Genomic DNA, 12,877 nt, shown 5'->3' with positions numbered 1-12,877 from the left:
TTTTGGTCTGTAATACGTTGAGTTTATTATCTATAAGTTAACATAGCAAATCCTCCATCCAGAGGCTAAAGTGATATCAGAGCTAGACTACTTTAAGTGAAAACAGATGATCGTCTGAGCCTTAAATGAAATAAGGTTAAAAAGAAATGCTGCTATCGACAGTGTGAGGCAGTGAGCTCTGTTACACCATATTTTTTAATTTTCTTTATTATTATTATATTATAGTGTTATTACCTTCCTGTTACTTCATAATAGAATGACAGTTAATGGTAAAAGTCTTGAATAGTTTTGAATTTATTTTTCTATGATCACATTTCATTCAATCACTCGTGGACTTGTGTGAATGTTACATGTATTATTTTCACCCGTGGATTTACAGACACTGTGTGAACAGTTTTCATTTTATCCAAAGTTTTACTTGATGTCCAACTGATAAAATCACTGACAGACAACAGAAGCAGGAGCTCAGAGAGAAATTCAATTCAACTTTATTCATAAAGAGACAAATCACAACGTTTGGTTTTATTTTACAGAAACTTAAAACTAAACCAAATTCAGGACGTGTATTAAACCTGCAGCTGATCCCTGTCTGCTGTTCACTACCTTTGATTTCTGTTACCAGCATCATCTCATGTTCCCCAGGTTCACTGACAACGCTGAAACCACCAGCGGGAGACTAAGAGTGCTGATTTAAAAAGATTCAGACATTTTATTTTGCTGCAGCTCAACATGAGGCTGGATCCTGATTCTTTGTTGTTTTTGTTTTCTCTACATGAAGAAAACAGCAGCAACAAGAAACACAGCAGGAACTGACAGGCTGACCTTCAGTCCAACAGATCCTCCTGTGTGACCTGCAGGTGAGAAACAGGTGTGAGGTGTCAGGTAGGTGATGATGAAGAACAGAACAGAATCCATTTGCTCTTCAAACTGCTGTCAGACATTATCTGCTGCACTCTGATCACATCACTCAGACCAGCTGCTTTCTACAAAGTCTCATCAGCAACATCTTTACAAACCAACATCAGATTGTGTGTTTTGTGGTCTAAAGTTTTGTGCCTCTGGTTTCTCATTGGCTCACACTCTTGCAGAGCCGTAACACGCACATGAATGAGAGGTGGTGAGTGTAGTTCCTATTGACAGGGTATTGCAGACCATCCCGCTAATTGCCGAATTTACTTTAGTCTGTCATATTTATGATGAAAAACAAATGTAATCAAATTAGATATTGATATTTTCATATGGGAATTGATCCTGCAACATGAAACGCTGGGATTGGAAGTTCAGCATCGCTCCGCACATCATACCTGTGAGATGACAGACAGCAGTGTGGAGGAGAGTGCGACACAAAAACACAGAAATATGACTGACAGCTGCAAACGAAGCAGCATCTGCTGCAGGTGAAAGATATTGGGACTAGCAGAGCAGAGTGGCTTCACTGTAAAACAAAATTAGCAGTGAGTGTGAAAAATTTCTGTGTGTGGAGTTCAACACCGTCCACTCAGAAGCTGCATCACTGGATGGTAGATTTAAAAAGCTTGCATTCAGTGACAACAGAGCTGTTGATGAGGCACTTCAGAGAATAACTGCAGCAGCAAAGTGCACTCCCACCCAGCTCCACCATTACAGGGCCAAGTGAAGGAGGAGCCACAGACGTCTGCTGTGTGGAGCCTCTTTGATGAAAGAGCTGCAGGAGATGCTGCAAAGAGAAATACTACAGCTGATGTTATGATGGAGATGAAATGTTATCTTGAGGAGCCCCTCATCCAACAAGGAGAAGGCCCACAGAGCTGGTGGGAGGCCAAGGCCACAGTCTTTCCCTACCTGTTGAAGGTGATGGAGGGGAGACTGTGCATTGTGGCAACATCTGTTCCTTTGGAGGGTCTTCTCAAAAACTGGGCAGATACTAAGGAGAAACCACATCAGCCCATCCAAGCTGAGGCAGCTGGTTTTTCTGAATGTCGACCTGCACTGAGGACAAACTGTTTGGCTGCTGAGTTTGGTTCTGTTCTGTGGATTTGTTTACAGTGGGGCTTTTTGTGCTGAATTAAACTTAAAGGTTTGAGTAAAATATTAAACAACAGTAAGAATGCCTGCTTTTGTAACAGAACAAAAACACAAAATTAGGCAATTATAAGGCTTTTCGTAAATCACTATATGCAAAAAGGTTTGTCAGCACACAAAGCATTCACATTTGCCAAGTAAAGCTAAAGTATGAGGCTAGATAATCAATTAAGAGACATTTGGGAGCCACGAGACGTGCAAGATAATCCAGAGCTTAGATCTAAATAAGGAAGTCTTAACTCAGTAATGGAGAATATCCTCACACATTAAGAAGCACCGAGGGAGGGAAGTCCTTCATTACTCTGTCAGTCAGGTAGGTGATCAGTGAAGAACAGCACAGAATCTATGTACCTGCATGTTCAGCTCAATTTGTGGATGCAATAAGAAGTAAAGTGAGAGTGATCAGCTTACCAGTGACTGTGATATTAACCAGGTTACTGATGGCACCATTACTGGACTCACACCAGTAAACTCCGGTGTCGTGAGGCACCAGCGTACTGATTGAACATGATTGATCACGTTGCTGTTGTCCCCGCCCATCTCCACACTCAGCCCTCTGCAGTTTGCTTGTGTTTCTCCTCACAGTCCAATCAGAAAAGCTTTGGTCCTCCTCACAGATTACAGTCACAACATCTCCCTCAGAGAAATCAGAGCTGTTGGGACTCTCGATCAGACGAGCTGTGAGGAAGAAGAGAGGTTAGATATCACTCACGACTGAACTTCTGGGACCGCTCCGCCCCCTGGTGGCCTGATTTGATAGTGAAAAATTATTTTCTACCAGGCTGATGTAATAAAGCTGTGGAATCAGGACTGAGGTTTCGGGCATTTCCCCTCGGCTATTTACAAGTAGCACAGAGAAGAGCAAACATTTTAGAAGTATGAAGAACAACTTTGTTGCTTGATCAGCACGTTGTGGCCTGCAGCCTTCATAGGTTTAAGGTTTTAGGAAACAGTTTTAGGATTATTTGGTTCAGTGGAAATTACTGCTACTGACAGTGAAAAAATCTGCAGACCTCATAGTTTTCAGAGGATGAGCATTTGTTCGAGGGTCCACTTTCTGCCAGCTCTTCATTTCTGTGTATGCACAGGATTCTCTCCCTTCCCTCTCCTTGCACTGGTGGGTGAGAGGAAGTGGGCAAATTCTACAAATGTCATTTAAAGATTAAACGACTCACTACATGTTAGCTAGATAACACACGTCTTAAAGACATAAAGACCTGGATGGCCGCTAACTTAATTCAGATCAAACTGAGGTTATTGTACTCGGCCCTGAAAATCTTAGTAATATGGTATCTAAGCAGATTCTTACTCTGGATGGCATTACCTTGGCCTCCAGTAACGCTGTGAGGAACTGGAGCTGGAGGCTGCATGCCCCGTTGGAAGGCTTTAATTCATTTCATCTGTGTTTGTTTAACAGGAAAAAATAATCACAATAAAAGTAAGACTAGTGAGGAACATAAGTATTTGAACTCCCTGCGATTTTGACAGACAGTGATATTAATTTTCTTTGCAAACAAACAAGAATCTTCAGGGTGTACGTCAGATGTCTTAAATGAGGAAGACTTTAATGCTTTACATTAAGGAGGAGGAGAAATTGATGTTTTCTGAAAAATATAAAGTGAAATATTTCTCTTGTCAGCAATGAAGTAGGTGGTGGTCGGCCCTTAGTCCACGGCTGGGCGCAACCTGAAAAAGTTACATGAGCCCTCCACCCACAGTAGGTGCCGTAGGGGTTGGGTGCAATGTGTGCTGGGCGGCAGCCAGGAGCGAGGTCTCTGGTGGACCAATCCCTCGCCACAGATTCTAGCGAAGGGACGAGGCGTGTCACATCTCTGGTGGGGAAGGAGCCTGAGGTAGTGCACGAGGTTGACGCGTAACCTGCTTTTAAAATGAAGTGTGGAGTTGGGAGGGGGGCATGGGGGTGCTGAGAGCTTTCCCAATCACAACTATCTCTACTGAATTTTGGCTCCGTCTAAACAGTTCTTTGAATTTTGTGGCTTTTTCGCTCATCATTTTTAACCAATCCTGAGTAGGGATTCAGAGCACCGTATGAAACAGGGCTGCTGATGAACTCGTCTGCATTAGCGCTGTCCTCTGTAATCTGATGGAGACTCTGCAGTCCCATTTGCACAAGGCAGCACTTCTATTTCCCAGGGCCATAGGCTATAACTCTCTTAATTAGATTTAGAGGCTGATGTTGATCTTCCTCTTTCACAGAGGGATAGTGAGTCTGTGTAAGTGGATTTCTCATCCTGGTGTCTCCATGCTGACGTGTCTCTTGCAGGCTTCTGTGCAGCTTGCAGGTGACGATTAGACTCAGAACTGCCCAATCAGATGCAGTCGATGTGATCCTTGTTGTTAACAGCCCAAAAACTTCACTGACTTTCAGCTGGTAAAAACAGAGCTCAGTAGCTCTGTAATTAAATGCATAACCCCAGACTCTGGAGGAATTTCATTGCTCCTCCAGAGTTTCTTCATCAGGTTTCTGCACTCTACATATTAGCATCTGATGCCTCTTGGGTGTTACTGGTCCATTCGTGTCCATTCCCTCCTCAACCTCTCTCCTCTCAAGATCAACATTAGAAGCATTAGTTTGCAAAGAAAAGCGTCTGGATGCTCCAGACGCTTTTCTTTGCAAACTCCTTTGACTATGATGACCTGGATGACTGAGAACCTTCACAGACATATTAGAAGCATTAGTTCAGAGTAGGTTAATTAGATAGGTATAACTCAAGTGATTTGATTATGTGATCATAATTATTAGTATTATTTGATGAATGAGTGAATGAACATGGTGAAATAAAAGTATCTTTAGAAGCACATTTTTCCAAACACTTCCATTGACTTACATTTATTCAAATTTACTTGAGTAGGGTTTCCACCTCTGCATGCAGTCAAGTTCTACCCATATGGAAAAGATATATATAAATCTGATAAAGTTTGTATCTGTCTTGAGTGAAACTTGTATGAAAAGCATACGAGAGTGAAAACAGATATAATCTTGAAAAATTATATAATGAAACTTGAATGTTTTGGATACTTACTAAAACAATATATGAAAGTAATGAGAAAGTGGCCACTTTCATGAGTAAATCATGTAAGCCTTATAAGATTTACTTATATGTAGTCTATGTTGTGATTCTACTGGTGTTACTGGTTCTGCTGGTGAGACGATGTGTTCACAGGAAACTTGAAGGTTTGTACATATTCATTCTTATTCATCGTGGTATTTTGTTTCCATTCTGTCATCATAATTTGGTCCATTTAGATTCTTAAATCATAAAAGTGTTTACTTTAACTCATTTCAGCAGATGGAGAAGATGACATCACCAGTGACATCACATACAGTGTTGTGAAATCATCAAATCCTCAACACCCTCCAGTCAAAGAAACCAGAGATGGAGGTTTTGTGTGTTCACCCAGGTGTCATCCACATACCTGAACCAATGACTTGGTGGTGTTTCAGGGTAGGATAGCAAAGCCCTCTTTCCCACGTCTTCCATATACAAGTTGCCCACAGTGGGTGAAACTGGGGAGCCCACGGCACACCCACGTTCCTGCCCTGTAGAACTGACCCTTGTATGTGAAACAGGTGGAATTAAGACACAGTTTCAAAAGCAAGCACACCTGGTCCAACAGCCTTGTCTTGTTCTAACTGCTTCAGACAGTCTGTCACCCTCGTCCTGTGACCACTTCCTGGGTCTCTTTCAGTCTTCAAATATAAAGTTTTTACAGCTTATAGATTTTAAGTTCTGCTCCAATCATTTGGGTAAAGACAATAAACACTTTGATGGCCAATAAGTGAAAGTGAAAACGTGATAAACGAATAATATAATTAATAAATAATAAATAATTATATTTTTTGATAAGTGAAGTTCACTGAACTGAAAGGAAATTTTGGTTTGATGATGGTTGACATGTTTTCCAAATAGACGTTTTTCCTCTAGTGAGGAGATGCAGGTGCAGCAGAGCATTGCTGGAAGAAATGATCCCAAGGGTGGAATCTCCTGAGAAACCTTCAGAGACCCAGCGAGAAGTAGGGACCATAGCTGACAGCCCAGGCAGGGGTTGAGGTCAAAGGTCATGCTGTTTGGGGACCTACTGGTCATCATGAGAAGATTCTGGAACCACAGCAATGACCATAAAGCTGCACTGGATGGAGAGCTGTGCCACGGGGCTTTCCAGAGGTAATCACGAGGAGATCGTGGACAACAGATGGAGATCTGAAGGATGAGGGGAGCGTTCCAAGCTCCAATCGACAGTGCAGAGAGGAAGTTCAAGGATGGCATCATGATTCTGTGAACAGAAAGCAGAATCTATGGTGGTGACGGGGAATGACTGACAGCAGTTTCCTATGAACATCACCTAATGCTGTGTCACTGTGCTATGCATGCTTTGACACTCTGAAGAGGGTCTTCCTTTGTGTCATTGTTGTTGTCATTTGCATCATGAACAAGACTGCTGAAGTGACTCAACAGGTGGGGTTACAACAGCAGTAAAATCATTGAATCCAATACCCTTTCCAAAAAAGGTTTTCTGCAGAGACGAAAGGACAATAGAGGAGTCATAAGTATCCCCCCACAGGAAGAATGCATGAAATGAGGTGATGAGGGTTGATAGAGGCCATAAAACAGGAGTGCTGACAAAGGCCTGCAGCCTTGAAGATAACTGAAAGCCACATTGACAAACAGCAAAACTAACTGGTGTGTTTGTTATACCCATGTCTGCATACATTTGGACTCTGGTCATATGGACAGTGATAGAAACAACTGGAAGAGACATTTATGAAGCTCTGAGGAACTCAAACCACTCTGCATGTGTGATTTACACACCTGGAGGAGATGCACCACAAAGCTGGAACGATTTTGCAAATGTTAATTTCTATGTTTGACTGTTAACATTCATTTGCTTACTTGGAGGGTGTCAATGGAAAATTGTATTTAGTAGTCAGTATAATCTTTTAGTGATATAAGTTTGCATATGGTAGAATGCTGCATGTAACATTCTAGGGTGTTCACCCCACATCCTAGGAGCATGAGAGAGGTCGTACCTTGTCTTATTGTTTTATGGTAGGATTAACGTAGCTATGTCTGTTTTAGTCTAAGTGCCTTTTGGTTTGATGAACTGCTGGACTTTGAGACCAGCAGGTTTAGGGAAGATCTTATGGGGCCACACTCTGACCCCCCCCACACACACACACCCAATGAAGTATAAAATAAAGACCGGGGCAGTTTCTCAGGCGCGACTCTCTCAGTCCGGAGACTGCCCTTGCTTGCAAGAAATTCTGTGTGTTTCTCTTCTCTGAGTCTTTGCTGAAGAAGTATTTTAGAATATATTCCTTAACAGAGAGAACGATGCTCGTCACAGTTCTCTCCCTCATGCACGAGCAACACAAAGAGCTCTGGTGACTTGCGTCTTGTTTTTGCCATTGTAGTAGAATTGTCTTGGCGTTCCAGCAATAGGTCTGTGCTAGATGAACGTATCAGCAACCTTCAAACACGTGTGGAGAATTCATTATTTCTTTGACAGATTCTTTAGTAAATAACAGAAAAAAGAAAGTAAGAGAAAAATCACCTGCACAAGTGCCGAGGTAGGTCTCCCTGCAGAATTGGTTTTCCCTTCATCAGGAGCAGCGCTGGGCTGTTTAAATCACGGACAAACAGGATCCTACAGTTGTTTATGTTTTTAAACCCATTTTGCACAGAGAGGCATTTTTTGGAAAATGCATTGATAGTAATGTTGAATATTATTACACATCAAAAAAAATAACTACAGTAAAATAATCACATCGTGACACCTCTGCCTTTCTAAATGGAGGGACAGTAACTGTGTGTGTATGTAAGCGTGTAAAACCTGAAGATGGTAAGATTAACAGTATTTTGTCTCTATCTGCCATTCTGCTATTCATCTCAACAATAACGTGGCGCACAGCGTGGCGTGAAAATAGCCACATGCAATGGAGCAAAATATGGGTGTGTGTGGTTGGAGGATGTGTTCATGCGCACAAAAGGGGGGGGGGGGGGGGGGTGGAAATTTTTCTTGTAAAACAAAGGGGGGCCCAGCAAACAAAGTTTGGGAACCACTGGTTTAAACGATGTTAGCTCAGAAATATTAGCTTCTGTCATGACTGATGAAGTTACTGGTTAATAAAGTTTCCAGTAAAGTGTTTAATCGCAGCCACAGATTGACTCTAAATATCCAGTTTTTCTTTAGTGCATCTGTAATAAATATGTGCAAGTTTCAGTGCTTCGTTTGAACTGTATGATACTTATACTGACCCAGGGTCAGTGTAAAATACAATCCTAGCTGTGTGAACAAAGCCTGGCTCCTTTAATCCTGCATGACAAACCTCAGGATGCAGGTTATTATTACTCTTTCCTGCTGGCACACCTGTCACACCTGAGAGTCAGCTAGAAACTTACAGTGACGTGGACATCATGCAAAGACTGCCAGACTCTGTAATACTGCAAATGATCAGTGACTCAGGTTAACAAAAAAGAAAGTAAGAGGAAATTTAATTCTATAAAACGTGAAAAATTCCACACACATGTAACTCACCACTGTGTGAACATCACAGGGGAGAAATCGTTTCTCTGAGTCAGAGATGAGTGTCAGTAACACAGAAGTTGTCATGGTCCCCGCACCTCTCCAGCTGACAGCAGTCAGGCGCTTTGTTTTGTTTATTCTCCTCTCTCGCCTCTGCTCTCCCTTTCTCTCTCGTCCTCTCCCACTCTCTCTTTCTCCTGCCGGGGCGGAGCTCAGTGTGGGCTCCTGCTCCTGGCCCACGCACCTGGAGATGATCAGCACACCTGCCGCTGATTATGAGAATTGGAGTCCTACTTAAGATGGCGAGTCTGCTCTACTTGTCGCTGGATCGTTGAGCCATCAGCGTCAGTCGTCCTGCACTCTGCAAAGTTTGTTCGTGTCTGAACCAGGAGACTAACTGTCTCTCTGTCTGTGTATAGATTTCCCCTGGACCTGTTTTCCCTGTGCACGGTGACTGAGCGTGAGCAAGAGTGATGGAGGAAAGAAGAGGAGCTGTGTGTGGTTGCGAGGGCTGTATGGAAATCTCCCCTCCCTGGACTCCTGCCCCTTTCACTCCCGGACCCTGGAACCCTTTTTCCCAGACACCGTTGTGTGTGTGTGTGTGTGTGTGTGTGTGTGTGTGTGTGTGTGTGTGTGTGTGTGTGTGTGTGTGTGTGTCACCGTGGAGAACACTGTAAATAAATTCACTTTTGATTTGAAGAAACTTGTGGTCTGCGCCTGAGTCCGCTCCACTAATCGTGACAGAAGTAAAACTCAGTGTCCTGCAGTGACTTTTACACAACCAGATCAGATGAACCAGCTCACACTAAAACATTTTGCTGCACTCTTTACACTTATTTCTTTTCTTTCTGCTTTCTGAGATAAAAGCTCTTTATCAGTAACTTTTACAACTTCTGGCAGGTTAATGTCTGAACTTTGGAGTGAAACACACCCTTAGTTACAGGAAATAACACCACTGTCTGTAACTAAGTGAATCCACCTTAACACCACCTGTGTGTGTGTGACTGCATTACACTCCCACTGCTGGGAACCTGAACAAGAACCAGAACAAAGTCTAAAATAGAAGCTGACAAACAGCTGCACCACCGAGTGACACTTTATTTTATAAACTTCACAACAGGTTTCATGTTGTGACCTGTGGAGGTGAAAAGACACAAAACCTGTTTTACAGCTTTTGAGCTGCAGGCAGGATTGAAACACACCTTAGTTAAAAGTCAAACAGCAACATTTGTCTCCTCCCCTCACGTCACTCAAATGTGACAAACCAGGAAACGGGAAGTTCTTCGTCCTCAGTAAAGAGAGACGCACAGACGATCAGACTGAGCTCAGACCAAACTAGCAGCTTCCTCTGAGTGAGTCCAGCTACAGGAGAGAAAAGTGGAAAACTCCAACACTGCTGCTTCAAGCTGCTGACGCTCCACACACTGAATGTGAGTTTGAGCAAAAACACGACTCAAAGGAAGTTTCAGTGAAGGTGGTAGAGGAGGGAGGGGAGCCAGGACTGACTGTACTTCCTGTCTGCTGTTTTCAGCTTCACTCACAGACTCAATGGCTTCCAGATCAGAGGAGGATCTCTGCTGTTCGGTCTGTCAGGAGGTCTTCAGAGATCCTGTTATTCTGTCATGTAGCCACAGCTTCTGTAAAGACTGTCTGAAGAGATGGTGGAGAGAGAGACCAACACACGAGTGTCCAGTTTGTAAGAGAAGATCTTCAAGGGAACCACCTTTAAATCTGGCTTTAAGAAACCTGTGTGAGTCGTTCTTACAGGAGAGAGATCAGAGAGCTTCAGAGGCTCTCTGCAGTCTGCACTCTGAGAAACTCAAACTCTTCTGTCTGGACCATCAGCAGCCAGTGTGTCACATCTGCAGAGACTCAGAAAAACACACCAATCACAGATTCAGACCCATCGATGAAGCTGCACAACAACACAAGAAGGAACTTCAGGAAACTCTGGAGCCCTTAAAGAAGAAGTTAAAGGTTTGTGAAGAAGTTCAAGTGAAGTTTGATCAAACAGCAGAACACATTAAGGTCCAGGCCCGACACACAGAGAGGCAGATTAAGGAGCAGTTTAAGAAGCTTCAGCAGTTTCTAGCAGAGGAAGAGGAGGCCAGGCTGGCTGCACTGAGGGAGGAAGAGGAGCAGAAGAGTGGGATGATGAAGGAGAAGATGGAGGCTCTGAGCAGAGAGATAGCAGCTCTTTCAGACACAGTCAGAGCCACAGAGGAGGAGCTGAGAGCTGAAGACGTCTCATTCCTGCACAACTACAAGGCTGCAGTGGAAAGAGTCCAGCGCTGCCCCCTGCTGGATGATCCACAGCTGCCCTCAGGAGCTCTGATAGACCAGGCCAAACACCTGGGCAACCTGACCTTCAACATCTGGAACAACATGAAGGACATGGTCTCCTACACTCCTCTCATTCTGGACCCAAACACTGCTCATCCAGAACTCATCCTGTCTGAAGATCTGACCAGTGTGAGAGAAGGAGAGAGGCAGCAGCTTCCTGATAATCCAGAGAGGTTTGATGATTACGGCTCTGTCCTGGGCTCTGAGGGCTTTAACTCAGGGACTCACAGCTGGGATGTTGAAGTTGGAGACAGTATACGGTGGGCACTGGGTGTGTTAGCAGAGTCTGTGCAGAGGAAGGGAGACATAGAGTCTGGATTATGGATAATATGTTTCTATAAAGGTGAATACTACACAGGCTCACCATCAGCTCCTGTCACTGCTCTCTCAGTAGAGAAGAAGCTCCAGAGGATCAGAGTGAATCTGGACTGGAACAGAGGAAAGCTGTCGTTCTCTGATCCTGATACTAACACACACATACACACCTTCACACACACTTTCACTCACAGGATGTTTCCATTCATTAGCACTGATGATGGTGGTAAAGTGAAGGTGTGTCCGTTGAAGGTGTCAGTGTCAGTGCAGCAGATGAGTTGAGGATGATGATGTTTCTAATGTTGTTTCCTGTCAGTGAGTTGAAGCTGTTAAACTGCAGCTGTCCTCCTGCTGCCTCGTTGTTCCAAAGCTCTTTGTTTCTCTTTTAGTTTCACTCTTTCTTTCTGTTTCTGCTGTCCACCTTTTCACATGGAAAATCATTTCACTGTTTCTCACTGAATGACTCCCCAAACTAGATTTGAAATTCTATCAAGTTTCTAATCATTACAAGTGATTCATGTTTCTATTTGATGTGTAAATGGAGATGATTTAGTTTGCTGGGATATGGACTGACATGTGTTGAATGGGAGGAGCAGTTTGTTGTTGTCTTCTTGTCTGTTTATGACAACAATAAATATGTTGTTGAAACAATGATTCATGTTTAACTCCATATATGAAATGTTTCTGATCTTTGAATTCTGTTTGATTAAAGACTTTCTTCATGACACAAATGAGATTTCAGTGTATTAATAGAACTAAATAAGCTCAGAGTTGAAAGGCTGGAGTATTATGTACGTGCTTCACTGTCAGGATCTTCAGGGGGATTCAAAGGGAAACATCAAACTGCTGTAATGAGATAAACTAGTTGGGCTGAACACACTTATCTGTAGTTTGTCTCCATCCAGGATCATCAGAATATAATGAACATGTGTGAAGAGCCACAAAATGCTGCTGCCCTCTCAGCATGATGAGCTCCAGCCTTTGTTAGCAGGACAACAGGAAACATGAGACAACTTTCAGAGACAGTAACCAACTGTGGCCACAAGATGGCAGCAGCTGATCTGAGATCCTTTATTGGACAGAAGGACTCTGCTCTGTGACGTCATCAGAGAGACGGCCTTCACTCTGATAGATCTGACGTCATGTCTGCACTGCGATGATGAAAGCTGATAAACACATTGTTATTGATCCATGAAATCACCTCTGTCCTCTCAAGTGTAGCTGTTTACAGAGCTGAAGAAGTCCTTCATCATCAAAACAGACAAACATGTATTTCCTGTATTAAGTGACGTCATCCTCACTCTGACCTCTTACAGACATTCTGTTCAGTTTTCCTGCTGTAAGAAATAAACTGTGTGAAAATAGAAATGCAGGGAAACGTCCATTAATCACAGCTGAGCCGTTTGTTTCTGACTCACATTCAATGAGGCTTCAGGTGTAAATACCTCAGAAGTGTTTGTGAGTTCAGTAGAAGCAGACCCAGTCGACCATCATGGCCTCCACAGCACTACACAATGCAACAGAATGGCCTTCATCATCTGCTGAACCACCTCTGAACCACGACGCTCTCCCTGCATCTAAAAGCTGTTAGTCAGGATGAGATGCTGCTGTG

The 12,877-nt window shown here is 43.2% G+C and overlaps 1 protein-coding gene across 1 annotated transcript; it reads left to right on the top strand.

The window, feature by feature from the left end:
- Window positions 1–8,152: 8,152 nt before the first annotated feature.
- Window positions 8,153–11,996, top strand: LOC113017828 (nuclear factor 7, ovary-like). Its single transcript, XM_080299149.1, has 2 exons — window positions 8,153–8,951; window positions 9,027–11,996. Exon 2 carries the CDS (start codon window positions 10,156–10,158, stop codon window positions 11,545–11,547), a length of 1,392 nt encoding a protein of 463 aa, XP_080155275.1. The 5' UTR covers window positions 8,153–8,951; window positions 9,027–10,155; the 3' UTR covers window positions 11,548–11,996.
- The last annotated feature ends 881 nt before the right edge of the window (window positions 11,997–12,877 follow it).

Source organism: Astatotilapia calliptera, chromosome 3 (genome assembly GCF_964374335.1).
Source record: "Astatotilapia calliptera chromosome 3, fAstCal68.1, whole genome shotgun sequence".
Taxonomy (NCBI): Eukaryota; Metazoa; Chordata; class Actinopteri; order Cichliformes; family Cichlidae; genus Astatotilapia; species Astatotilapia calliptera.
This window is presented reverse-complemented; position numbering and strand designations above follow the sequence as displayed.